Below are 26,892 nucleotides of genomic sequence, written 5' to 3'. Positions count from 1 at the left end.
ATGCAGGCCTCCGCCCCCAGAGGCAAAGCCCCCCCCCCCGTCACCCTGAGAGCCCGGACCGGGGGCTGCAGGGCCACCCCCCCGAGGGCCCTGCAGCTATCCCTGGGATAAACAGGGAGATGGAGGTAGGGGCGGGACGGAGGCTCCGCAGACACCAGGGAGTGGACATCGTACGGTAAACAGCAGCAGAGATTTAAGTTATATTGTCAATTCACCTTGAAAAAATAAAATTTAAAAAGCCTCGCAAATATCAGATTTGACCTGTTTGGCCAATCCTATGAGTTGGGTTTTTTTTTCATGAAAGGCCAAAGATGGGGGGGGGCAGGGGGGGATAAAAAATAAAAATAAAATCTCTGTGTGGTGACGCATAATGGACCTGGAGGAATCCAGCGTATTCCTCAGCACACACCAGCGAGCGTTTCTATCAATCGATCCATCTCAGCGCAGAAGGTGAGAGACGGGAGGCGGCGCTGCGATTACACTAATAGTCGCAAAACAAAGCAAAACAAAACAAAAAAAAAATAGCTAAACAACGGCTTGCGGGGCTGAGGCTCTCTCAAACCACCGCTCCGCGGCCGCGGTGCAGCGGCACCCTCGGCCGGAATTGGGGGCCAGGGGAGCCCCGCCCTGCAGTATCCTCCTCGTCTATCTATTTAGCAGGAGGTGGGAGGCCGGTGTCCACGCAACCCTGCCCGCACCCAATTCAACCCCCCGGGTCACTTTTAATTTGAGTGAAAGTCATTAGACTTTTTTTTAAATTATTACTATTATTATGATTATTATGATTATTATGATTATTATGATTATTATTGTGATAATGATTAATATTATTATGATTATAAGTATTATGATTATGATTATTATCATTATTATCATTATTGTGATTGTGGTTATGATTATGATTTGGGATTATTATTATTATTATTATTATTATTATTATTATTCACCCTCCTCCCCTTACACTCCGCCTCCACCGGCCTCTTCCTGGCGACACCTGAGGAAAACACAGAACTCAGAGTGAGACTCCATAAACGAGGCTCTGGCGAACGCAACCAACGGCGCCGCATTAAACCCTTGTCGGCTTATTAAAACGAGGCAGCGAAGATCACAGCGCATTTCTCCACCCCCCCCCCCCCCTGCCCCCTCCGTCCCGCTCTCCAAACTCCCACTCCCATGGCCCCGGCTCCTTTCTCTGTGAATGATTCCGAGCGACATGTTTCCATTTCCTGGCCCCTTAACAGTGTCAATTAAAGCCGTGAGAGAGAAAGGGAGATTGAGAGGGTTCCAGGGGCTTTGGCCGCCGCCCGGCCCTCCTCCGCCCCCCCTCTAATCCGGGGAGCTGACATTCAGCCCAGCACAACAACCCCGGGAGCACCGCGAATCAAAGGACTTCACACAGACCGGAGGAGCGAGGGAGGGAGGGAGGGGAAGGAAAGATGGGAGAGAGAGAGAGAGAGAGTGAGAGAGAGAGAGAGAGTGAGAGAGAGAGAGAGGGGAGAGAGAGAGAGGGAGAGAGAGAGAGAGGGAGAGAGAGAGAGAGGGAGAGAGAGAGAGGGAGAGAGAGGGGGCGAGAGAGAAAGAGGGAGAGAGAGAGCGAAAGAGAGAGAGAGAGAGGGGGGAGAGTGAGGGGGGGGCGAGAGAGAGAGAGAGGGAGAGAGAGAGAGAGGGAGAGAGAGAGAGAGGGAGAGAGAGAGAGGGAGAGAGAAAGAGAGAGAGAGAGAGGGGGAGAGTGAGGGGGGGGCGAGAGAGAGAGAGGGAGAGAGAGAAAGAGAAAGATAAAGAGAGGGAGCGAGATGGAGAGAGAGAAATGGGAGAGAGAAAGATAGAGAGAGAGGGAGAGAAAGAGATAGAGAGGGGGGGGGGTAGAGAGAGAGGGAGAGAGAGGACGACGGGAACCGGGAACAACGTGAGGTCAAAAGAAGCGGAGAGGAGATCATATCAAGGAAGGGTGATTTAAAAGAAGGACGAGGAGAGGGAGGAGGAGGAGGAGGATGGACGGGGAAGCGGGAATAAAGGGGCGGGGGGGGGTCGCGCGAGTTGCGAGCGAGCAGAACGGGGGAGACGAGCAAAAGAAAGGAGAGGAAACGGAGGGATGGCGCGACAAGTTCAGAGAGCGAGGGAGAGAAAGACAGGATGAAAGTTGTGCCAGGGCCCTGAAGTGAAGGTCTGACAGTGATGGAAGACACACTGAGCGGAGGACAAGAAGCCGAGCGGAGGGAGGAGCTGCCAAGTCTCTCACACACACACACACACACACACACACACACACACACACACACACACACACACACACACACACACACACACACACACACACACACACACACACACACACACACACACACACACACACACACACACACACACCTTTTCTCAGGCCAAATAGCTCTGCGGAAACGACCTAAAAGAGGATTGTGAAGTCAGACGGCTGTAAGGTCAGCGCGGCAACGCCATAGCGTCCAGATGGTTCCCTTGACCGGGAAGCGGATTCTGGCGCCGCTGGCTTCCGCGTTCGACACCCCTTTAAAGAAATAAAATAAAATAAAATAAAATGGGCGGTGGGCGATACGAGGAAAAAAAACAAAACAAAAAAAACCACGATGATCAAATGTACTTGGGCGTGAGCCACCTGCCGCGTCAGCAAACGTTTCCAGGGAGCTCCGCTGGCGGCGCGGACCCGTCGGGACGAACCGATGAGCGGATTCGATCCCTTGAAAAAGTCATCAACTTGCCCCGGTTCCTCTAATCCCCAGACCAGCACCCAGACCCCCACAACAAAGTCACTTCACGCCCCTGGTCAATTCCACTCCCTCTGACTCCACCTTGTGGCAGCGCCGCACGGCTGCAGGAGGAAAGAGAGGGTCGTCCGGTTGTCCCCGAAAAGCGATTTTAAAAACCCACCGCCGCCGGTCACCGAAAAAAGCCTGCGGGATGCACCGTGCGTCGATGTGCGGACATCCAGGGCTGGTGACTGCTGGCTCGTCAACAGATTGGAGATTGGCACGGTCCTTGAATATTACAGGCAGCACTTGAGTTTTTATTTTTGGCCCTCGACACAAATTGTGAGTAGCTGGTTATATATTAAAAAAAAAGAGAAAATAAATTGGTCCCACTCCCCAAATAGTAAAATATAAACGTGGATTTGCCATGTTTGTGTGACTCCATGTTTTGATATACTTCTGCTTAATTTCCAAGTAGTATGTGACCAACTAAAGGCTTTACCTTAATTCTTACATAAAATGAAATACGAGTCGGTCTCCGTCATCATTATCGAGGTGGCCGAATAAAGCACTAATTGAAAGAGGTTTTTCAGGCAACTTTGGACCCACGGATGCTCCAGTACAATGACTTTCTGTACCCAGCCAAAGGATAGTCAGAAGACAGCTCAGAATGTAGCTGCATTTACCACATTCTTTGAAACCAAGACCTTGTTTTCAGGGTTTTATTTTTACTCGTCACAGAACCATGAGATGCGAATGACTTTCCGTGACGCCGGAAGGTGTATTTCCCCAAATTTCACCGGAGCAAGGCTGATCCCCTCCACGGCCTTGCATTGAGCGAACACAGTCGGCGTGCGGCCCGATCGATGTGTCTGGACTGGACACACGGGGAAGACATTGGCAACGACCTTCTCGTCTTAATCGGGGTGTTAGATATATATATTTAAATAGATATACTGTATAAAAAGCCAAGTTCCCAGGAAACTGCGGTAGCCCTCTTCAATACCACCGGTTTTCAAAGTGTTATCAAAAACATTTCAAATATAGAATGCAACCTGGAACAGCCTTCACCCCGACAAGTTAAATGTGTAATAACGCATACTTTCGTCACTCGCGCTGGTGAGAGATATCTCATGGTATTACAAGAAGCAGTTCTGGCAGTAAACGGAAAAACCACGGATCAACTCGCCATGAAACACCAAACGGACCGTTTGCTGCCAGGTCAGCCTCCTTTCACCGCTCAGCCCTCTCAACGCGGCCCTCTCTCAGTCGGAGCTGAGGGGCTCAAACAGATCAACGTGGGACCCCAGACTGACGACCTGGAGAGCTCACGCCCTCAGACAAAGAGCTCAAGTCGGATCCTGACTTTGACCGAATTAAAAACGCGGCGTGAACACGCGGTAGCATTTCGAGGCCACACCGCACACCGGCGCAGAAAGGTGGAGGCGGAGGGGTGGTCTGTGAGACGGATGTTTTACGCGGCGCAATAATAAAAGACCAAAAATGTATGAAACGTGAAATAAAGCGATCACTGTGACAAAATGATTGGGTGGAAGAATGGTTTTATCCAGAGGGAGGGGACATGATTCCCCTATGATCAATGCTCCCTCTAGTGGTCTAAACTAACCATCTGTGCAATACGACTATTGATTTTATATATATATATATATATATATATATATATATATATATATATATACACACACACAGTATACACTAAAAATTAAAAAAAAAAAAATATATATATATATATATATATATATAAATATGCACACACACACACACACACACACACACACACACACACACACACACACACACACACACACACACACACACACACACACACACACACACCTTTATACTGATTTTCATATTTACTTACTTATTTACATCTTTTATTGCTGCTAAAGCTATTGTTTTTTCTTTTCTTTTCTTTTTATAATTATATGTATCGGAGCCTCCCAGCCCAAGAACTTCACATGAGTGAACTTGTACAACCTGAGTGACAATAAACATCTTGAATCTTGAACTGGCGGTCGAGCATTCTACGCCTTTACGTGAAAAGCAAAGTGTTTTCCTTCTCATTACCTCTTGAAATACACCAAATGTACGTCTATTTAACACTGTGCTCGAGAGTGATTATTAAAAAAAAAATTCCGGACAATAAAATTTTAATACGGTTTTTATCTTCCCGCCGAATAAAGAAACAATAAAACAACCGTTTGTTTAGGAGAAGTGGTGACCACGTTACACGTCCACTTAAAAAGACCAAAAAACAACAAAACGAGTTAAATGTTTGCGGGACTTGGAGAAGACAAGTGATCTTCCACCACTAAGGGGGCACATACAATCAATTTCACCCAAATGAAACCAGCCCGTGACACTGTCAAATCAATTCATGAAACCGCACCCGAAAGCTCAGTTTCATTCAGGAAAACATCAAAAACAAGTTCCCGCTGCTCTCACAGCACCATCCCATGTGATCATGAAAAAAACGTGTTTCTGCAGCTATCAGAGAGTTTCCTTTAATAGTTTTTAAGCCCCTTTAAAGAGAGATTCACCTCTGTCTTGTTCAATAAAGTGTTGCAGATAAACGCTGTACGTTTACGGGCCAGAGGTTAGTACTCGATAGAAACAGGGAAGGTTATGAACTAGATGATTCTATTAACTGTTATTACAACAGTTACATGCAGGCAAGTGATGAGGAACTGGATTAAATACAACCAGTACTTATTTAACCACAGAGCTTCAGACAGGTTAGTACACAGTAAATATTATGTTCAGTGGTTGGTTTTAGAACATTAGAAATGTTCAACTCTGATGCACAAGACTTTGACTCCTTTGACTATACAGTATATAACAAATATATGGTTAAGTGAAATCAGACAAAATGTCAAGGTTAAAACCATAAGGGCATGAACGACCTTTTAAAAAACATTGATGATACACGCGGTGAAAGAACGACGTCTGACCTGCTCTCGTTGTCCAGGAAGACGGAGCCGCTGCTCTCGCAGAGCGCCTCGCTGACGGGGGAGAGGCAGAAGGGGGAGGAGAAGGTGTCCGAGTCCGAGCCCATGGTGCTGTCGCGGCTCACCTCGTCCGACAGCTCGCAGGAGCCCTCGTCGCCCTCCTCCCCGGCCGGGGGCCCCTGCTGCTGCTGCTGCTGCTGCTCGGCCGGGGGGCCCCGCTGCCGGGGCGGGGAGGGCTCGGCGCCGGCCCGCAGCCCCTGGCTGGGGCCCTCGGTGGCGGCGGAGCCGGCGACGTTCCTCTCCTCGTCCTCCTCCTCCTCCTCATGGGCTGCAGGGGGGCGGGAGTGGGGCCTGGACGGACAGTTGAGAGTTAAACACCGTTTAGGTTTTTTAACCAAAGATTCGCAAGAGACAGACGGATACTTAACGTGTTTCAGCAGCTCACACCAAAAACAATGGGCAATAATAACAGAGTAACAGAGTACAACTAGAAACAAGTTGGCACAATAAAGATAAAAAATGAGAAAGAAACAATAAAAATAAACCTAACAATGAACAATACACAATAAACATCTGTATCAACAAATAAAATTCTGTAAAAAAAAATAGGAAAAGGAATAGCTTGAATCTACCAAATCCTGAAATAATAATAATTAGTAAAACATTTGGACTGCTGTAGAAATAAAGCGCTAAAGATGTACATTACAGATAATCCTTTGCTGCATTTAAGCGTAGAGTACATATAATGGGACAAAACCTACCAAAAACAAAAACAAAATAAAAATAAAAAAAAGTTTGATAAGCCTCTCCTCACCGTCTGCCTCGTCGCCGGGCATTCCTGCGCACCGGGGAGCTCTCGGGGGTGATGTAGCGCAGGGCCTCCTCGTCCTGCCTCTGGATGCGGGAGTTGGGGACCCAGGTGAGGATCAGGGTGGTGCCCAGGCTCTCGTCCTTCTCCACGTGCACGCACAAGTAGCCTGCAGGGGGCAGCACACACCAGCTCCATGACGGAATAAAGGACAGGCTGAATAAAAACACTGTCAGGCTGTAGGGGTCACGACTGAGGGCAGTGTTTATCAATGTCTGGGTGGTGGCCCACAAGTGGGCTGCAGGGAGTTTTAATTCTGTCCAACAAATTGATTTGCAGAATTTATTCCATCTTTCTAAAAATGGAAAAAATTGTGAGAAATATTGATTACGCGCAAAATTGCTCCGCTCCCAATTTCTTGATAGGGACTACTACAATTTACTGTCTCAACCTGAAAGCCCCACCTCTGGCTAAAAGGCTCTCATTGCCGCAGCTTCTCACTGTGCTTAAATGCCGCCCAACGGGGGGAAATGTTTAAGCCTTGAAAATGTTTGAAGGGTGATATCACATCTTACTTAAAAACAACTTTTTTTTGCAACTGCCGCATTACATCCCAGCGCAAGGTTGTGACAGCAGGTTGTCGGTGGGAAGAGACGCAACTTTCTAGTCACGCGGATCGGGCCAAAAGAGCAGATTTGCAGAAGAGCAAAATAGTCAGGAAAAAAAACCACGAAAAACCTGATGAAACGCACTCCTCATGACCTTTTTTTCCCCTCCGTATGAGGATAAACATAAAGACTGTTTGACTATAATACAAACTTCCCGTTTTCAAAAGGATGTTTATTTTACGGCTTCAGACTTTGCCCCGTCGGACTGTATTTAACATAGTGAGAAGTTGCAGCGGAGTGGTAAGTTTCTCTCCAGTGAAGCCGGCGTAGGACCTACACATCATTCAAACATCTGAGCTGACTGCCGTTCTACCTGATCCCCACTTTAGGGGACTAGTGGCCCGAAAACAGTGCAAGAAAATCTACGACTCCTGCAAAACAGTTGTTTTAGACATGGAGGGCATGGTTTTGGACCGTGCCTCACATTGGTTTGACAATTCAGTAAATGACCAAAACGCCTGGCGTTGACTGGTACACATCGCATTCTCCATCGACATCATCATTTTTATTTTCATCTTGCTCATCCCTTTCCTCGCTGCAGATCCACTCGGGACGGAGGACGGGTCTTTTCCCCTACCCGGGTGATGCTCGGCCAGTCCCGGGAGGGCCTCCGCCGGGTGCACGCACACGTTGTTCTTGGAGAAGATGATCTCCCCGTCCAGGCCCGAGCGCGATGAGCCCCCCGCCCCGGGGTTAAAGGTCAGGAGGTCGGAGGCCTTGGAGGAGGCGCGTCGCAGGAGCCGACCCAGAGACATCTCCTCAGGCCGCGGGACACTGGTCCCATCCTCTGGGGGAGACGGAGGTTGAAGCATGGATGTATGGTGCAGGGTGGGGGTGAACCGACAGTATCACGCTTCCATTCGAAAGGCGACGACACAGAAAACCGCAATCTACTGGCAAAAAACTGGATAGACCAGTTAACTTTATTGTCCCGCAATGAAAACTTGCAGCCAACTGGAGAAAGAAACGACGACGACACAAACGCACAAGTATTAAGAATAAAAAACAAAACCCAGGGTGCAACCGATCGTGTTTATCTTACTAAAGGTTGACGCCCGGGCCGCCAGTTGAATACGCCTGACGCAGGGCATCGATTATTCTCGATCGTGGCGTACCGTGAACCTGCGTTTTTTGGGTGGACACTGAGCGACGCAGGCCTCGGCTTGAGGAACGGCCGCCGATCAGCAGATAATGATCAGTGGAGTCTGGTCGCAAGCCGTCAGAATAAAAGTATTACTACTATTAATACTACTTACTACTATTATACTACGCCACTGTATGATCCTACGGTTGATAATCATAATAAAATTAAAAAAAAAAATGTTTTATAGATTTCCAAGCACTGACCCAAAACTACACCTTCCCTACTCCGTCACACCTCCGCTCGCTGCGGCGTCCTGGGCGGAGAGGTCGGAGCCAGAGTCTTACCTTCCCTCCGTCCCTGATGGGATGGTCAGCTCCCTTGATGCTCTATAATCACTTTGTATACACAGAGCCCCAGGTGAAGGCGCGCACGCGCACACACACACACGGTGCCAGGATACTAAAGACGTTTTTTAAGTAAATATCTGCCCCGCCCTGTGTAAACGCCGCTAAGACGCAGGAGCGTAACAGCAAACAGTGCTCCCAGCCGCGCCGAGTCGCAGGCAGGTTAACAAGTGTCGGCAACGTCGCCACTGAGCTGAGCTCCACATGACGTGCCACCAAAGCACTCTACACTGGAACAACCCCCCCAAAACAACAAAAAAACAAAACAAAAAGAACTGTCAAAGCTCCAAATAGGTAAGAAAAATAAGATAAATAAAAGAGTATGGATTTGAAGTTGTAGCAGGGGACATTCTTGATATTCCACAGAGAACTTGCAAAGGACTTTACTTGAAAACCCTCAAAAGCAATTTGGTTTTATCTGCTGGTGTCACGCGGGTCCAGTTCAGCCTCCTTATCGTCTCCCGCGGGGGCGACGTGTGGCGGCCTGGAGAGACGCAGCAGGGCAGGAGATAAAACAAACAACAAATATATAAACCGTGTACTTTATTCCAGGGACGTTTGAAAGCCGGCAATGAAAGCCGGGGACAGCACGTAGGAAGACGGCGGGAGGGAGGAGGGCAACACCGGGTGGCGTTCCTCGCGGCGTGAACCGAGGCCGTTTATTGCAGCGAGTAGTTAAAAAAAAAAAAAAAAAGGAGAGTTTACATCCTTTGTGATACTGTAGGTACTGATAGGCTTTGTGATAGGTACTGTTCCCCAGGGAGTCTTTAAAGCGTCTCCGTTCAAAGAGCTGGCAGCGCCGGCTGCCGTTCACCCGACTGGCCGCTCTGGCGACCCCGTCCCGCCGTTTCCCGCCTTCAACTTTGACGGGCGGGGGGGCCAGTGGGATCCTCCCCCGCGTCCCCGTCCCCACCCGCCGTGGGAGTTCAACCTCCGGTTCCTCTCGCCGGGACGCGCCGTCCTCACGCCTCGCTCGCCCTGCCGCTTGCCCGGCCTTTCCGATGGCCGGGCCCGAGACGGGGGAGCTTGCCGCCGGGGCACTGAGACTTATAGAGCAAAGAGCCACTTGTGACCCGCACGTGGCCACGGGAGGGTGCGTCTGTAGGGGAGCTCACCCGAACCGCGCCCCACACCCCGGCTGGGGGGGGTGGGGCGCTCCCGCCCGACGTCAGTGATTACCGGAGCAAGTCGTGAGGGCGGACGGCTGCAGAGTGTGAAGAGACGGGAGGTCGAGGAGAATACTTTTCCTTCAAAGTTTTCTTTTTTTTTTTCTCTCCCCCTAACTTTTAAGATCGAATCGCCGTCGACGGTAAGCGACACCGGGCCTTTCTGGCAAGCACCGGATAACTGGTCGTACCGGATATCCAGTGTCACGCATTCTGTTTTGAACTTGATCTCGCGCAGAATAGCTGGTTCGCTGGCGGTCAAAGTATTCACCCCCACCCCCACCCCCACCACCACAAGCGCCGCGGTTATTTTGGTCTGTATGCGGCGAAAGGGATAAGCAGGTGATTCTGATGAGACTCCGCGATTGCAGCCCGGGCGTGAAAGTTCCCCCCCACGCCCCTCCCCGCCTCCGAGGCTGTCGGCGCCGCGTGGTGCTCGCGTAGCCGCCCCGCCCGCCGCGGCCTCGGCCGCCCCGCCCCTCGACGCGCGGCCCGGCAACCACCGCCAGTGCGTTTTTACAAACTGGAGGGCGACCCATTACCTGCCAAAGGGGTAATGAACAATGAGTAATAACAGAAAATAACCCTCGCCGCCCGCGCCGTGCAAACAAACGAAGCCTCTAAGGCCGGCGGAGCTCAGCCGCGGCGCTGGTGCTGAAAGCCTCTTCCTCTGGGGGCGGCAGAGCCCGGGGCTGTGGAAACTCAAGCTTGTGGAAACAAAATGACTTGTGCAAAGGTTCTAGATTACTGAACAAAGATGTGTAGGTGTGTGTGTGTGTGTGTGTGTGTGTGTGTGTGTGTGTGTGTGTGTGTGTGTGTGTGTGTGTGTGTGTGTGTGTGTGTGTGTGTGTGTGTGTGTGTGTGTGTGTGTACATTTTTAACACGTGACCAAATAGCTCATGACGCTCCGCATACACAAATATTTCCTTGTTTTTTTTTGTTTTTTTTAAGAGTTTTAACCCCTTAACGCGTAGCCGTAGCCTCGTCGGGTCCGACGGTGCGGGGTTCGAGTCCGGCCGCGTTGAAGGGCGTGGGCCTGTTTTTACTCCGATGCTTTTTAATTCTCCTTTGCTTTTACGTCGGGTCTGTTATGTCTCTGATTATGGTACGCCCCTAAATTGCCCTTTTGTGCCAAATGTGCTGAACTAATGAAGCCGCCGTGCCCATTACACCCCACCTCTCTTCTAAATAAACAGGGGACTGGAATTTGAAAAATGTACAGCACATCACGATGGAGAATGCGGGAAGTGTCAGAACTATAACAGTGCTGTGATGACGGAGGGGGCTGATCAGCCATCACTTATCAAAACCTCGTATTATTTAATTATTATTAACATTCTGTTCACTCTTTCAAATTTAAGTTTTTTTTTTTTTAATTTGTCAAGTTGTTTGGCTTATATTTGGTGTTTATCTTGAGGATTTTTTTTGTACTGCCGTTGTTTTCTTGTCTTTAGGTTCATCTTTCTGGTTAACTGTTTCATTAGCTATTGTATATGACCACAGTTGTTTTTTTATTTGTCAAATATTTTGTCAATATTTGTGAAAATGTTATTTGTATTTCTGTTCCTTTTAAGTTTTTTTGGTGGTTCATCATTAGGTGTAGTGTATATCGCCATATTTGAACTGTTTTTCTCCACATTTTTTGTTATGTTGCCATTTTCCTTAGTTATATTTTTATTATATTAATTATTTTTTTATTATTATTATTATTATTATTATTATTATTATTATTATTAATAATAATTCTACTTCTTTATTATTATTTCCTATTTAGAGGTCTGCTGCTGTGACGCTGTCATTTCCCTCCAGGGATGAATGAAATCCATCTATCCATTTATCCATCCATCCATCCACCTATCTACCCATCTACTCATCCATCTATCTACCCATCCATCTACTCATCCATCCATCTTTCCATCTGCTCATCCATCCATCTATCCAACTATCCATCCACTTATCCATCTATCCATCTTCTCATCCATCTATCCACCTATTCATCCAACTATCCATCTACTCATCCATCTATCTATCCATGCACCCATTTATCTATCTATCTATCTATCCATCCATGCATTCATTCATCTATCTATCCATCTACTCATCCATCTATCCACCTATTCATCCATCTAACTATCAATCTAGTCCTCCATCTATATGTCCATCTACCCATCCATCTATCTATCCATCCATCTATCTATCCATCCATCCATCCATCCATGCACCCATCTATCTATCCATCCATCCATGCACCCATCTATCTATCCATCCATCCATCCATCCATGCACCCATCTATCTATCCATCCATCCATGCACCCATCTATCTATCTATCCATCTACTCGTGCATCTATACATCCATCTATCCATCTTCTCATCCATCTGTATCTGCACCCATGACAGGCAGTGGGGCAGGGGATGGGACCACGCTGCAGTATTTAGGTGCGAGGCCTCGCTGGTTCTCCCAGCAGCGAGCAGGGCTTCCATCAGCACCGTCCCACACCATGAATATTTTAGCTAAGTCAGCTGGTTCTGGACGTTCGGGACGTGCTCCGCCGCCGTCACGCCGCCACACCGTCCACAACCAAACTGAAGTTTTAGGAGAATATGACGAATCGCTGATGTGACGTAAGGAGACATCTGTGTGCACCTGTTTGTAATGGAGGGGGGTGAATGGAACGCACACGCGCGCGCGCACACACACACGCACACACGCGCGCACACACACACACACACACACACACACACACACACACACACACACAGCCAATACGTGTAAGCACCAGTCAGACACTCGGGGAGGGGAGGCCTCTCACCGTCCGTCCCGCCGGAGCAGCCTCTACGGTTCGTCTCTAACGTCCATGTTCCGGAGGAGACCTGTCCGCGCGCTCCGTCTCGCGCGGCGGCTTTCGTTCAGGTCCGCCTGTGACGTCACGCCGCACGGCCGACGTGGGCTTTTTTTTTTTTTTTTTTTTTTTTTTTTTTTTTTTTTTTTTTTTTTTTAGGCCACGCCCCCATCGCGGGAGCGCAGAGCCCCCGCCGCTTCCGGGATGGGATGGTACGCATGCGCGGGGAATTCAGACTCCACGCACGATGTTAAATGTTTGTTTGTTTGTTTGTTTGTTTGTTTGTTAAGGGCGTCTTCGCTGTCTGTGGAATCCTCTTAGGGAACGAAACAAAACAAGCAAAAGAGAAATAAATCACACCGAGAGATAGAGATATATATATATATATATATATATATATATATATATATATATATATATATATATATATATACTTTTTTTTTTAATATATATCGTGATTGCTTAGAGGTCATTGGTGAGCCCCGCCCCCTCCACAAGCATCATCAGGACCAATGCTGCGTTCCACTGGCGATCGGAACTCGGTAATTCCGCCTCCATTCCTCCCACTTCCGAGCTAAACGTGTTCCATTGCCTCGGTTCTCTACCTGGACGCCCGCTGTAAATGCCTACTTGTTTGACGAGCCTGCGGCCTCTACACGTCTTAAACGGCAAGTTAACAATAACACAAAATTGCAGAGCGGTTGATCTCAAGTACGGATTTCTCCAAGTTCCGAGTTTGATGGAATGCAGCACAACGCTGGACCGAGAGCATCGCGTGACGTCACGGGGACGCAGCGGTAAAGGTGTTTGCTGTTGACCTGAGTTGGCCTAATTCTGCAGACACAAATCTAAAAAATAAAAATGTAACACCTCCAAAATTAAAACCGCATTTTCTGGGAATCCCCAAAATTGATAAGAAAAAATAAAAATACCAATTTGACTTTTACATTCATATTATTAAATGTCATTCCTCATTCATGTCATTTATTCACCTAATTTAATTTGCATCTATTGCAATATAAATTTCTTTAAATTCCTATGCTTGTGCAACAACTGTATATGTGCTGGGAATTATTATTTTTGAACAGGAATAAAGTTAAACATGTGAACAAAGGCAGTGTTTACTTGAGTAAGTGCAATCAATAAACTCTTCCCATGTGACCAATACGTAATAACTATTAGACTTTCAAGGATCCAACAGCTGAAATTCATAGAACAGCTATTTTGATTCTGAGGCAAAAGTTCAATCCATCTTCTTAAATATATTTTTAACACATGTTTGTTTTTAAATCAAGCATTAGATTTGACAAATGAGGGGATGACAATCCCGCATATGGAAGCATAATCATTATGACAAAATATAGATGTTGGCTTTGGCAGCTTGTAGCCCCAGAGAAATTGTGCTGCTGATGAATAGGATAACGACACCTCTTCCACAGCAAGTAAATCAACAGGGAACAATATCTACAGCAGTATGTCACAACAGAAATTACATCCGCAGGACCATTCATTGGTAGTAATGCTTTGTATTACTCAGCGTATTTTGGCCCGTGTGCCCAAATTTACTGCTCTTTACAATGTTGATCGAAAACACATTTACATATCATGAAAATAAAAATACATTTCATCTTATATATTTTTTTTATTTCTGAAAGAAACAATACAACCGTCGATATTCAGTGCATTGAGTGAAGTAGTAAACCAGCTACTTCATAAGTTTATCCTTCTCGTTGAAGTCACTTTTTTTTTTTTTTTAATTCATGCTCCACAGTGTATTACCTTAATCAAGCATTATCTTATGCCAACAAGTCAATATTTCCCTGTTGAAAGCTTGAGGGAACAGATACGACAAACATTGTTAGGCTGGCCTCAGGGTAGTTCAAAAGACACGCAGGGAGAGCCATGACGGCAATTTGAGTGGATCACAGAGCCCACTGGACCGTGAAAGGCTCCCACATGGGCAAGGCCAAACCGGGCACAGTTAAAGCCTGCAGGGAGAGACAATCAAACATCAAAATTAATTAAAAACTGGCAGACCGACTAGCACCGCAATAGTTGGGTCCTTGACTTTGACACTGTACTTTGATGGAGGCTAATACAAATAAAGTTGACGTCACCCTGACTGGCACAAGATGAGACAGTACTTTATTAATCCCCCTGGGGGAGAAATTCAGAATATGTGAATTGCAACTGACTACTGAGTAGTATCTTATCTAGGCAAGTTAAAGTGGCAGTCATTTTTATTTTTTCATCCCAGGCTGCTGTTTACCCATATCAACAGTTTACTGACCACAACTACAGTAGCTATGCTGGTAAATCAAACTCCCCGTGGCTGCCGTTCACTCTTTGCGCACGGCCAATCTTTGCATTCTTGCAGAGAAAGGTGAACCCCACGGGCCCCCAGCAATGGAGACAGCCCATAGAGGAGCATATTCAGAAGGCAAACACTCAAAAATTAAGTAAGTAATAGGGGACTTGAAAAAATAAACGTATGGATTTCTACGTTAATATCATATTTAAAAAGAGCCAGAGAGACGCTTTGAAGTACAAAAGAATGACAATGAAAGTTGAGGGGAAGGTGCTGAGAAAGTGAAAGGTCACGGAGCAGAAACACAGAGAACAGACAGCTGACGTGGTGCGCCGGAGAAGCTCATTATCTGAGGAGGCGAAAGCCGCCGAGTCAGCCGGCGCTCACCTTGGTGTCGGTGCGGTAGGTGAAGTCCGCCACCCTCCGTCCGTTGGCAAGGACGTAGAGCGGTGGGGAGGGGATCCCGAACACCCGCAGCCCCCCCAGCACCCGGCCGCTGAGAGCCCCGCTCAGCCTGACCGGGTCGCTCAGCAGCTGGGCCTTCAGTGCAGAGCAGGAGGCACAAGGTCGTCAGAACAGAATGTACATGTGACTGTGAGGGAGTAGACTGTGAAAACTGACGATACAAAGGAGACGGCAATAAGAATAAAAAGTATCAAGGCATCGCTTCAACTTAGTGACCTGTTTGGCTTAGGGTGACATCAAAGCGAGATGCAATTTAATGAATTTGGAAATTCAAAGTAAGATAGCAATTTCTGTATTTTGAAAACCTATACATGAGGTACGTTTTTTTTTTTTTTATACTGTACATGCACTTTACTTTTATATGATGTTTTAATTGCATGTTTGTTAACACAACAAAAATGATAAATATAAAGGAAAAACAAAGTATTTATACATTGACAGTGGTATTGTGTATAAAAAAAATCCAAACTGGGGTTTTCCCAAGTATAATAATATATTGATATACAGTATATTGACACACTGATATGGGGATATTGATGTACGCTCATTCATATATATATATATATATATATATATATATTTTTTTTTTTTACACAGAACTTTCTCTTTTGCAATGAGAGAGAGAGCTAGAGAGATGAAGGAACAGAGATAAAGAGCTTTTTGCGATCAGGTTGTCTCAGTGAGATCAAGATCTATCTTCCCAAAAAACCTCAGTGCGGTTCATTCCAGTCATGAGGCTCAGAACCAGTCTTCCCAGTACAGTGTCAGTACGAGCTGACCAGTCCCGTAATGAGTTATCGTGACTGTTGGATAACCAATGTAATTGTTCTGTGTTTCCCACCTGTCCAGCGATGAAGATGACGTAGCTGTAGTCTCCCGTCCTGAAGGTCTCTGGACTCTCCCCGTCGTCCCAGAACAGATCCCCCCAGGCCCAGCCACCCGCAGACAGCGCCACAGTCAGGAAGAAGGGGTTTCTGCGCGAGGCAGTGGTTGTCAAGTCTGGCTCCTGCAAAATAAAAATAAGTACATACATTAACACTAATACACTGAATGTCTGTTAAATAAATAAAAAATAAAAAGTTAAATATGGGATTTTTCTTTACGGAATAATCTTACAGATTACCACTTTAAGATCAAAAATTGGTTTCGGGGGGATAGTTTGGGCAATTCTGTGATGTCACATTAAAGCAGAGACTTGTGACTCCAGCTGCTGTGATACCTGCTGTGGGATGATGTGTCCTTCCCTCACATGGAGGTTAATGGTGTCCAGAGGGGCCGGCAGCAGAAGGTACTGGCCCTTACTGTAGTAGGGCTGACCCTGGACACACACACACACACACACACACACACACACACACACACACACACACACACACACACACACACACACACACACACACACACACACACACACACACACACACACACACACACACACTTATTCCTCCCCTTGAAGATATTAAAACACACATTTCAGTCTCATTATTTAAATACCACAAGCAGCTTGAATGGGACCACCTACATTGTGCAGACTGTACCAAGTTCCGGGGGGTAGGTAGGCGGCCAGCTCCACTGCACCGGGCTCCAGGGCGGGGCTGATGAGCAGCGACGCCCCCCACAGGAACTGACGGTCTATTGTCTGACAGTTTGGATCCGAGGGGAACCTGAGGACGGCAAGAATACTGGTGCAGTGACTCCGCCGGACTTTCAGTCATTGTGCCAGGGGGAGAGCGGAGGAGGACACATACTCCAGGAAGAGGGGTCTGGCCACCGTGTCAGCGGAGGTGTGAGCGTGGTGGAACAGCGTGTAGAGGAACGGTAGAAGAGAGTAGCGAAGGTTCAGAACGTGTCTCATGGCCGCCTGGGCCGCCTGCCCAAACACATAGGGCTCCTGGGGCTGGTGGACACACACACACACACACACACAGTATAAGTTTAATAAACTTAATAATGGATGAAATATCATCATATCATGTCATAAGACTAGATATCTTGGATTGTTGTTGTTATAATATGGTGATCTACAGTATTTAAATACTTGTCTTTAGGACCACATTACAGTAAAAGTTTTCTGTACTTTACAGACTGTTCTGAATGTTCCGCTTCTACCTTACTTGTGACAATATCCTGACTAATTACTCTTTGTGATTACTTATATTCCCTGTGTGTGAATACAGGCGTTATGAAAGCAGCGACAGTCTTCCCCTGAGTGTCCCCTCTCACAGCGTTGCCTCGGTCGTTGTGGTTCCTCATAAACGGGTAGAAAGCTCCGAGCTGCGTCCAGCGCACACACAGCTCCTCCATGGTGTCGCCCCCGAAGCCGCAGATGTCAGCCCCTGCCAGCGGCACGCCAAACAGGCCCAGCTGCAGCACCGCTGGGGGGTGGAGGCGGAGGAGAAGGGGGTAGGTCAAAGCAAGCCTAGCGGACAGCTTGCAGTCACATCAAAGAAAAGATAAAACTAAATGTATCACTCTTTTTTTTTAATAGGAGAGCGTGTTGGAACATATCAATACCGGTACAGATCTGTTCTGAAACAAATTTCTCCACTATATATACACTATATCTATATCGATTCTTTTATTTTTAAAATACTGAGTTAAAGGTCATATACTGTTTTCAAATAAAACATATGTCCTACCTTTATGAAAGCATCCTTAAATGTAGTTTTTGCCACACCGAATAGAAGAAACTACCAACGCTACAGAATAACCTGCTACTCGATAATGATGGGATAGAAGTATCTCACTTTAATGCCCAGTGCAGGGGTTGCTCACCTATTCTCCTCACAGACCTCCTAAATCAAACCTGATTCAATCTGATATCCTCTGTATCAAAGACGTGATACTTTGTTTGCGTAACAACTTCTATTTGAACTGACGCTCATTTCACACCCATTTCGGAACCAGTGTTCCCGTCGGTTGTTTGAACCAAAGCTTCTATCTTTTTTTTTTTTCCCCCAGACATATTAAGGAAATTAGTTGTGAGCTAAAGGTCTGGCTGTACACACCGATTCTTCTTTCCTGTAAAGAAACTTCCGGGAAAAACGTTTTATCAATGCAAACAAAGTCAGGCTTCCGCAAACCGGGAATGGAGTATCGAAGCTGATCCCAGTCACTCCTCACGTCTCCCGTCCAGACTCCGGAGAAACGCCCGATGCCGGGGAAGGAGGAGCGGGACAGGACAAAGGAGCGCTTCCCCCGGACCTCCGCCAGAGCCCTGAGGACGCCACCCGACCCCGACACCAGGAGAAGGATCAGCAAGCTTCGCCGAGGCTCAAACAGCCTTCTTTCCCACCGTTATTTGTGGGCTTCAGCTCGACCTTTATGCGTATGACGTTAACAACAACAATTCCACCGTGAATGAGCTTTGACTTTTTGACAGAAGAGAACTTGGACTTGTTCCCCTCAGAAAAGCGCCGTCAAAATATTTTGTCAAACTCCCAGAGCACCCGAGACCATGAACCCCCATTCCCGCAGTTAAAATAACCTGTGCCTGACTCCCTGCCTGTTACCTGTGGGTGGCGCTAGCCTCCATCAGCCCATACAGGTTGTGCAGGTTGTAGTGGGTGGACAGCTTTTGCTGAGCCGACATGCAGAGAGTGCCCGCGCTCAGACGGCCCCCAACCACTCCTGATTTAAGAGGGAGACAAGACGGAGGGTTAACAGAACCCAGTTATGCGTAGAATGTCGGGTTTCTCAGAATGACGACGCGTTTTTCAAGGCTTTAACCGGAAAACGTTTCCCTCTTAAAAAAAAATAAAAATAAAAAACCCCCACACAAAAAAAAAAAATAATAATAAAAATAGTTAGAATAAATACATAAAACAAAAATAAACATTTTTATTAAAAAACACATTGGAACACTCAAGTTGAGAGGAGCTGAGAAGGGAGTGGACTCACTGGGCGTGTAGGGAGGGTTCTCCAGATCTCCATCCGGACAACCGTCCACTGAGCCCTGGACGAAGTTGGCCGGCTCGTTCATATCCTGATGAGAAAGACCCCCTACATATCATACTGCAGAGTGGACTCAAACGCACTGCGGCGTTTTAAGAGCGAAGTAAAACTGAATTTATGCAGCGCTTTTCAAAACGGACATCACGAGATGGATGTATCTACGTCCATGTGCTCTAACTCACAATCCACAGTCCGTCCACATTGACTCTAGAATGAAATTCTCGGATGCAGTCTTCCCACCAACTCCTGGTTTCTGGGTTGGTGAAGTCGGGGAATGCCGTGGGACCGGGCCACACCTAGGAACACACCAACCCAAACGTTATTCGTAATACACACACACGGTTAGAACTGTTTGAGTCTTCCAGACAGAGTAGTCTTAACTGGTGCTTTTCTATTTTTTAATTTCCTATTTAAAAATGAAAAACCACTGCGACCCAATTAACAACGGGCCTCATCTATAAATCATGAGCAGAGCATATTTGGGCGTAAATTTATATTTCTGAGCTATTTCTCACTGTAATTTCCGCATTAGGCTGATATTATAGCTTGAATAGGTAAACCAACCAACAACTTACAATTTTTTTTTTTTTTTTATAAATCACAATTATATTTTAGGTATGTGATCATATTTACACATTTTGTTGATATAAGCCAGATAATTGCATTCAGGCTTTATATCAGTTCATAGGTTATCTCTTGACTATTACAAATGGGGTCGGGTCTGATCTGGTCTAACCTCCCCAATGAGGGTCTGTCCCGTAGCGTTCTTAATAAAAACGTCTCTTTTCTGTCCATCATCGAAGGGAGGGTAAGTCCCTGGTGGACTGGAGCTGCTGATACCGGGATCCTGAAAAAAAAGGACGAGAGAAGTGTCAAGACCGGTCACACATCTGAGTTGAAGAAAGAAAGAAACAGTCTTTAATTGTCACACGACACTCCACAACACATGCTTGCACACACACACACATGCACATGCTTGATGGTGGCCGGTGAAATGGATTCTCTGCTTTTGACCCATCCTGGCTTGTCCTTCCTCCGGGGGCACAGCCAGGAGCAGTGGGCAGCGTACGTGGACGCGCCCGGGGACCAGGTGATAAGTGTCCATCGCTGGTCAGACGATGATGGGTGCATGTTTTTGGTGGGGGTCCTTACTAACGTGAGGTGGAGGAAACCCCATGTGAGCACGGGGAGAACATGCAAACTCCACACAGAAAGGCTCCTGTTTGGGAGATAACCCACCGGAGCACGGTGCCAACAGCGCCCCAGGCGGGAATCGAACCCAGGACCTTCTTGCTGTGAGGCAGCAGTGCAATGCACTGCGCCACCGTGCCAGGGTATTTACTACCATATATTATTATAAACATCACATTGTTTTATTGTTTTCCTTCAAACTCATAGTAAACCAGAACATGCTCAATTGTAAGTTCAGGCAGGTCTGTTTAGGATACTTGGTGAGTTCATTGGATTCTGGAACACCGTTGACGTACCAGGATGAGGATGTACCTCATGCCCCTTCGGTGGAACTCGTCCACCATGTCTGGCAAGTCCCCAAATCTCAGGGGGTCAAAGGTGAACACCCTGCGCTTGTCTGCGTAGTCCAGGTCGTTCCACTGCACGTCCTGGTGGAGGAGACAGAACCTCATTCAGGTTGAAGGTATTCATGTTGATGGTGATTTCTAAGTAGATGTCATGACGGTACTTATTGGCATAATTAACATTAAAACCAGATTATAAAAAATGGAAAATCATGGAGATTATTTTACTTCAAATGGCCTTTGAGAACTGTGTGAACATGGTTTAAAATATAAAAAATATATATATTTCTTATAGATATTTACCAGAGGAAAGTCAGCATCATGCATGCGTTGTGCCACCGCTCGGGTTGCATTCGTGGTCCGGTAACCCCACCGACACAGATGGAAGCCCAGAGACCAGTATGGAGGCATCATGGGATAGCCTGAGGGAGAATTGAATTAAATCCTTAGACAATAACAGAAAAACAAATCACAGCCATCACCCTGCAGGAGCAACCATCAATCACTGAGAGATAAGAACATGAGAGGGAGTCAATGAATTACTTCGAGACCAGATCATCAATAATCCCGTCTTCAGACAAAGACTTTCCGAAGTTGAAAGGTAAATAGTGTAACATGGGAGTCTCACCGACGACCTGCAGGTACTGTCGGACGGCGCTCTGGGGGTCAGGACCCAGGAATATGTACAGGTCCAGGATTCCACCGATGGCAACCCAGGTGAGAGCAGGGGTTGGCTGCAGAATGACCTCTAAAACACATTTAGGAATAATAATATAAAAATAAAAAGCTTGATATTACAAAGGAGCCACGAGAGCTATGAACAGTCGAGAGTAAAAATATGATGGATGCTAGAGTAAATGAATAGTTAATAGTTCCTAAGGGAGTACCCATTGCATTGCTGTTGAGTAAGAAGACTCCATGTGCCAGGCCATCCTCCTCTTGTACGAGGTAGAACGGGTGGGACCCATACAGGTTGGCATCGCTCTAAAGAGAAGAAATAAACAACCTCCACAACTTGCCCATGATCTGGAATGGGTTTTAAAATAATTGAACAGAGTGAATATCCGACTACAGGGGAGAGAAACTTGAAATAGAAGGGATAGCGGTGCGGGACACTGGAACGTCCCTTAAGACTCACGTGAGGGGCCATGTCTTTGTTCCAGAGCGTGAGGGAGGTCCAGTTGAGGTCCAGGCTGAGAGGCGTGTAGTGCTCCCCCATGCCAGAGAGCAGGGAGGAGGCCAGCGAGGTGGAGAGCTGCAGGTACTGGTCCGCGTACAACAGCGGGGCCACCGTGGTGTTCACGCTGAGCGAGACAGAAGAACAGGTGAGAGGAGACGACGACCGGCGTGTTTGGCGTTTGACACAAGAGCGAGACGTGCCGACCGGCGGTGATCGAGTCAGAGTAACTACGCTAGGCGTCGGTAAAGCAAAACGTTCAGCGGGGCGCACGCAACCTACATACCGCATCCTATTAAGAAATGAAGGTTCCGAAGATGAACTCACATTACCCTCCCATTGGATTTACGTCGCACAACGAAGCCAAAAGGGTCCGGATGAAACTCGGCTGTGTAGAGTGGGTCTTCTGTGTTTTCGGCAGGTTTCCCGGCGTTGTCCGTCGGGAGAGGAACCTCAAATCGTTTTGATGACGGATCTTTCAACTAAAAGGGCAGAAAAGGTACGAGAAAAGTAGGCGCGATAAGTAGATTAGTATTAGCCGGAGTATTTTTTTCTTTTTAATCAGTTGGCTTTATTATTAGACCTCACTAGGCCAAGAAAGTGGATCATATCGCTCCAGTTCTCAGATCTTCACACTTGCTGTCCTGTCCGTCAAATAATTGATTTCAAAACACGACTGTTTGGTTTACAAAGCACTGCGTGATTTGGAGCCAAAATACATTTCTGATCTTCTGCTGCGTTATGAACCATCCAGACCTCTCAGGTCGTCTGGGACAGGTCTGCTTTCTGTCCCCAGAGTCTGGAGAAGCAGGGTTGTGTTTTTATGCATCACATACCTCGAACAAACTCCCAGAAAACTGCTGCAACCATCACCTCTTTTAAATCTTTTTGAAGACTTTTCTGTTTGCTGCTGCCTTTTGCTAAACCAAATATTCATTTCTCGCACTGCACTGTCACTTTTATGACTTGATTTAATGCATCCTATTTCTTCATTTTATGTGTTCTTTCCTTTTACTATGTGTTTTCTTTTGGACTTTGTCTTAATGCTTCTGATGTTTTATGTTGTATTTTTTGTTGAAATGTGAATACTACTGGCTTCGTGAGCACTGTATTATAACGGCTTTGGCCTATCTGAAACAGCGATTTCAGATAACTGAAAGATCTCCAGACCGGTTTCTTCGGGGCTAGGATATCGCCTTGACAAGGAAAAATGCTATTCGAGGGAATAGGCAAAATAATTGTTAAAGAGTAAGACAAGATTTGATTCATTTTTTGCAGTGTAACTTTTATGCATTCTTTATATTCTATTTGTTCATTTTATGCCCTTATATGTTGTTTCTTTTGCACTTTGTAATGCTTTTGGTGTTTCATGTAAATATGAATAAACTTGCTTGCCTTCAAGTGTAGTAGCCCTTTAACATAGTCAGCTGCACAAGTGCTACTCTCTGTTGACTTCTGTTTGCATGTGTACATGTATTCTATTTTGTTTATCTCTATCTCTTCCTTTTTTTTGGCTACTCCCACTACTGCTGCGGTAACACCTGAATTTCCTCCTGCGGGGGTCCTTAAAGTGTCAATAAATCCCCCATGCAACACAATTTTTAAATAGGTAACTGCAAGTTTAGCAGAGTATCTACTCTCTACACAGACAGACTCACAGTGAGATGCAAGCGGCCTGGATTCTCCTCCATCACCTCCAACCGGAGGGTGGAGATATCTCCGGGGAGGTAGGACGGGCGTGGCCGCGTCAGGGTGGCAGCTCGGCCCCGCGCCGTGGGAGTGAGTGACCCCATCCTGTAGCCTCCGTAAGAGGGCGGGTAGAAGCACCAGGGAGGACCTCCAGAGAGCGAGCTGGGCAGAGGGACGTAGCAGCAGCCCCGCCCCTCACACTCTGCCCGGTCGACGGCACGGTCCCTGGCGCAGTCAAAACGCCCCTCCAGGGCCACGCTGCACCGGGCAGACCCGGGACCGCCGGCGGGGCCTTCTCTGGGGGCGCCCCGCGTGAGGTGGAGCAGGTGGGTCATCCATGTTTTCACTGGGTTGTCGTCAGGTTTTTCTCGACGAGATCCAGCTCTGGCAGCTGTGATTTGAGCGTCAGGAGACTGAGTGATGTACAGACAGGTGAACACAGCACAGATGGAGAGCACAACCATTGGAATCCATGAAGCCCACGGCACCAAGACCCCCATCGGACCCAGGCTTCATTCCACACGCGTCGAAGGAGGGTTCGAGGTCAGCGTTACAGAGAAAGATGAAGTCAAATTTTCTGCTTTATTTTTTGGTTTGGCAATATAGAATAAATCTTAAAAAAATAAAAATTAAAAAAACTTTGGCAATGTACTATAAAACTAAAAATCAAAGAAAAACCTACATAAACGTCAAAACGGAATACACAAACCTCTCGTTTAACAATTTACACACAATAAAAAAATAGGAAGTTGTGCAAGTTCGCATTAATGCTTTATCACTGTCTGCAAAGAACTGTTTGCAAAGAACTGTTTGAACCTAAATAAACGCGGTATATACGCAAGTAAATAAAATAAAAAGCGGTGGGTCTTTACTCAGGGTGTTTGTTTCAAGCAACAAGAGTGATGACAGTGAACGTGTATTTCACGCTTCCATGGCGTTGTGTCACCGAGTGAAGCGGGCGGCTGGCTAGCGAGCTAGCCGCTAACACCCACGCACACCTTCCGGAAACGAACTCTGATTTGCGTGGGTCCCTCACGGCGTCATTTTGACCGGTTTCGTGGCTTCGGGCTCAGGTTCGGACTGAAGCGGCAGCTCTACCCGGGGCTGAACTCTGCTCCAAACTCTCCTCGACCACCGCCGCAGAGGCTCATGGGCTACGGAAAGCCCCGCGGGTCAAAAGCAGAAGGAAAGCAAAAAGCCAAACACGAGCAACGCAATTACGGAGGTTGCCATGAATTCACCTCGTTGAATTCACGCCAGTGTTGAAAACAGTGTAATTGAGAACTAATGCGATCAGATGCCATTCCGTTACAACTTATTTTTGGGAAATTAAGCATCTGAAAAGAGTATTCCATCACAGGACTTCCCAAACGGGACCCCGTGTTCCCATAAGGCATCATAGGGGGTCCGCACTGAAATTGGTAATTTAAAAATTCAGTTTTATATTTCCAAGCAATACCTTAAAGCAGTCAATTACCAAGTAACTTCTTAATTGAAGGCACAGAAAAAAATAGAGCATATCAGGGTAAGCACTATAAACATACCTTGGAACTTTGTGGTGTAATATAGGAATGTAAAGTGAACACACGTTTCAATAATTGAACTTTAGCAAATCTTATGAAGCCTCAAGATTTAGGGAAATAGTTTAAGCGTTTTGTGAAGGATTCAAGGAAAGGTACAATGTTAGAAATTAAAAGGGTTCTGATTGATATTGTACATTGCAGACTAAATACAGAGATTTGGCTGCCCCTTAATTTAGTGTCTCTACATATGGGACATGTGTATATATCAGTAACTTAGCATACCTACTTTGAATTTTTAGCATTGCTCTAGAATTGATAACTAATGTTAAAGAACATCTAGTGTTTCACCAGCTACAGCAGAACACTTAACTGCTCTGCAGCCACTCAATGACGCCCTGCCATTTAAAGCAGTTTAAGTACTACATAGAAGTTACTTTCAGCTCTTCCTAGCTGTAAGCTAGGCATAGAGAACTTTGTGGGATGAGTGTAAAGGTCATGAAGACCAACTCTGATGCATTAAAGCAATTGCCCTTTGAGCAATGGCATTCCCAGGCAACTGGGCATGTTAAGTCTAGTCATGAATAAAGCCTTCACTGCCACTGGTTGAGGCAGACATCACCAACACTAGAAATTGTTGATTTGTGGGGAAACCCTTTATTCAACACATTTGAGAAGCAGTCATCATGGAAGAGCAGAAATCAGCATGTGAATTTCAGTCAAGCGGTTAAGTCTGATAGGAAAAAAAACAATACCCCTAAGGAGTCTTAACACCCTCGGATCCAGTGCCTGAAACAGATCTGTTAATGTCCCCAATTGGATGGGGGCCGGGCAGAGCCACCCAGTGACCTGGCTGGAAGCATCCTGGCTGGGCAAAGCCAGACTGAGCACCAGAGTCAAAGCCTCCATCCTCTACATAAGATCCAGAGCTTCCTACAGAAGATGCCTCAGGATGAGCACCCCCCCCAGCCAGATGAAGAGCTGGAGAATACAGACCACACTCCTGGAGGAAGGAATAGAGAGAACCCTGTGCTTGGCTGACTGCCTTGACCACCAGAACATAAGCTACAAAAGCTATGATTGCAGAGGAGTCACCCACAAGCAATATGAAGATATAGCTTGTGGGTGACTAAAATACCTTCAGTTGGTGGAGAAGCAGTACAACCACCCAAAAACTAAATCCAGGAAATCCTTCAAGATAAGAATGAGTCAATTTTAACTCATGACTAAACAGTTGTACATCAAACATGAGAAATCTCATTGAGTCATACCCAAAAGCAAGTCTGCACACCATTGTGATGCGCTTAAAACACCAAAAACACATGGATGGTGCTTCCCTCATCTCCTTTTATATGTTCAATTCCCCTCCTCAAAGCTTGATATTGAACATTAGATTCAGCTGGGTACAAGACACTCAGCATAAAATCCCAAACAGGTGTGGCATTTGGAGATCTGTGCTTCTGGCATCTGTGCTTCATCACCTGTATAGGAAACACCAAAGTTCTGTTTTGACAACTATGGTTTCACTTGTATTAATAAATGATTCCACACAACTAGTATGTTGAATGGACCAGTAAAGA

At 46.5% G+C, this 26,892-nt stretch overlaps 2 protein-coding genes across 2 annotated transcripts in view; both read right to left on the bottom strand.

The window, feature by feature from the left end:
• tbc1d16 (TBC1 domain family, member 16) overlaps positions 1 to 12,684 on the bottom strand; it is a gene marked incomplete at its 3' end in the record, with an annotated part of 31,852 nt that extends 19,168 nt beyond the window's left edge. Inside the window, exons 1-4 of the mRNA XM_080009717.1 lie at positions 12,635 to 12,684; positions 7,746 to 7,955; positions 6,507 to 6,669; positions 5,696 to 6,043 (exon numbers count right to left, since the gene is read on the bottom strand). Coding sequence (XP_079865843.1) covers positions 5,696 to 6,043; positions 6,507 to 6,669; positions 7,746 to 7,923 — 689 coding nt within the window. The 5' untranslated portion in view covers positions 7,924 to 7,955; positions 12,635 to 12,684. The remainder of the gene's footprint in view (positions 1 to 5,695; positions 6,044 to 6,506; positions 6,670 to 7,745; positions 7,956 to 12,634) is intronic.
• Positions 12,685 to 14,310: 1,626 nt separating this feature from the next.
• Positions 14,311 to 24,911, bottom strand: gaa (alpha glucosidase). Its single transcript, XM_080008839.1, has 20 exons — positions 24,665 to 24,911; positions 23,762 to 24,302; positions 22,431 to 22,585; positions 22,065 to 22,230; positions 21,814 to 21,910; positions 21,555 to 21,674; positions 21,230 to 21,348; positions 20,879 to 21,010; positions 20,128 to 20,238; positions 19,574 to 19,687; positions 19,338 to 19,422; positions 18,950 to 19,067; positions 18,521 to 18,654; positions 17,661 to 17,812; positions 17,186 to 17,334; positions 16,960 to 17,101; positions 16,657 to 16,755; positions 16,279 to 16,443; positions 15,360 to 15,512; positions 14,311 to 14,652 (listed from the first exon to the last, which is right to left on the bottom strand). The coding sequence occupies exons 2-20, from the start codon at positions 24,290 to 24,292 to the stop codon at positions 14,587 to 14,589; spliced, it is 2,808 nt and encodes a 935-aa protein (XP_079864965.1). The 5' UTR covers positions 24,293 to 24,302; positions 24,665 to 24,911; the 3' UTR covers positions 14,311 to 14,586.
• Positions 24,912 to 26,892: the final 1,981 nt, after the last annotated feature.

The sequence above is a fragment of the Zeus faber genome, assembly GCF_960531495.2.
Source record: "Zeus faber genome assembly, chromosome: 11".
Classification (NCBI taxonomy): domain Eukaryota; kingdom Metazoa; phylum Chordata; class Actinopteri; order Zeiformes; family Zeidae; genus Zeus; species Zeus faber.
The sequence above is the reverse complement of the archived record's forward strand: the minus strand, read 5'-3'. Positions and strand labels throughout refer to the sequence as shown.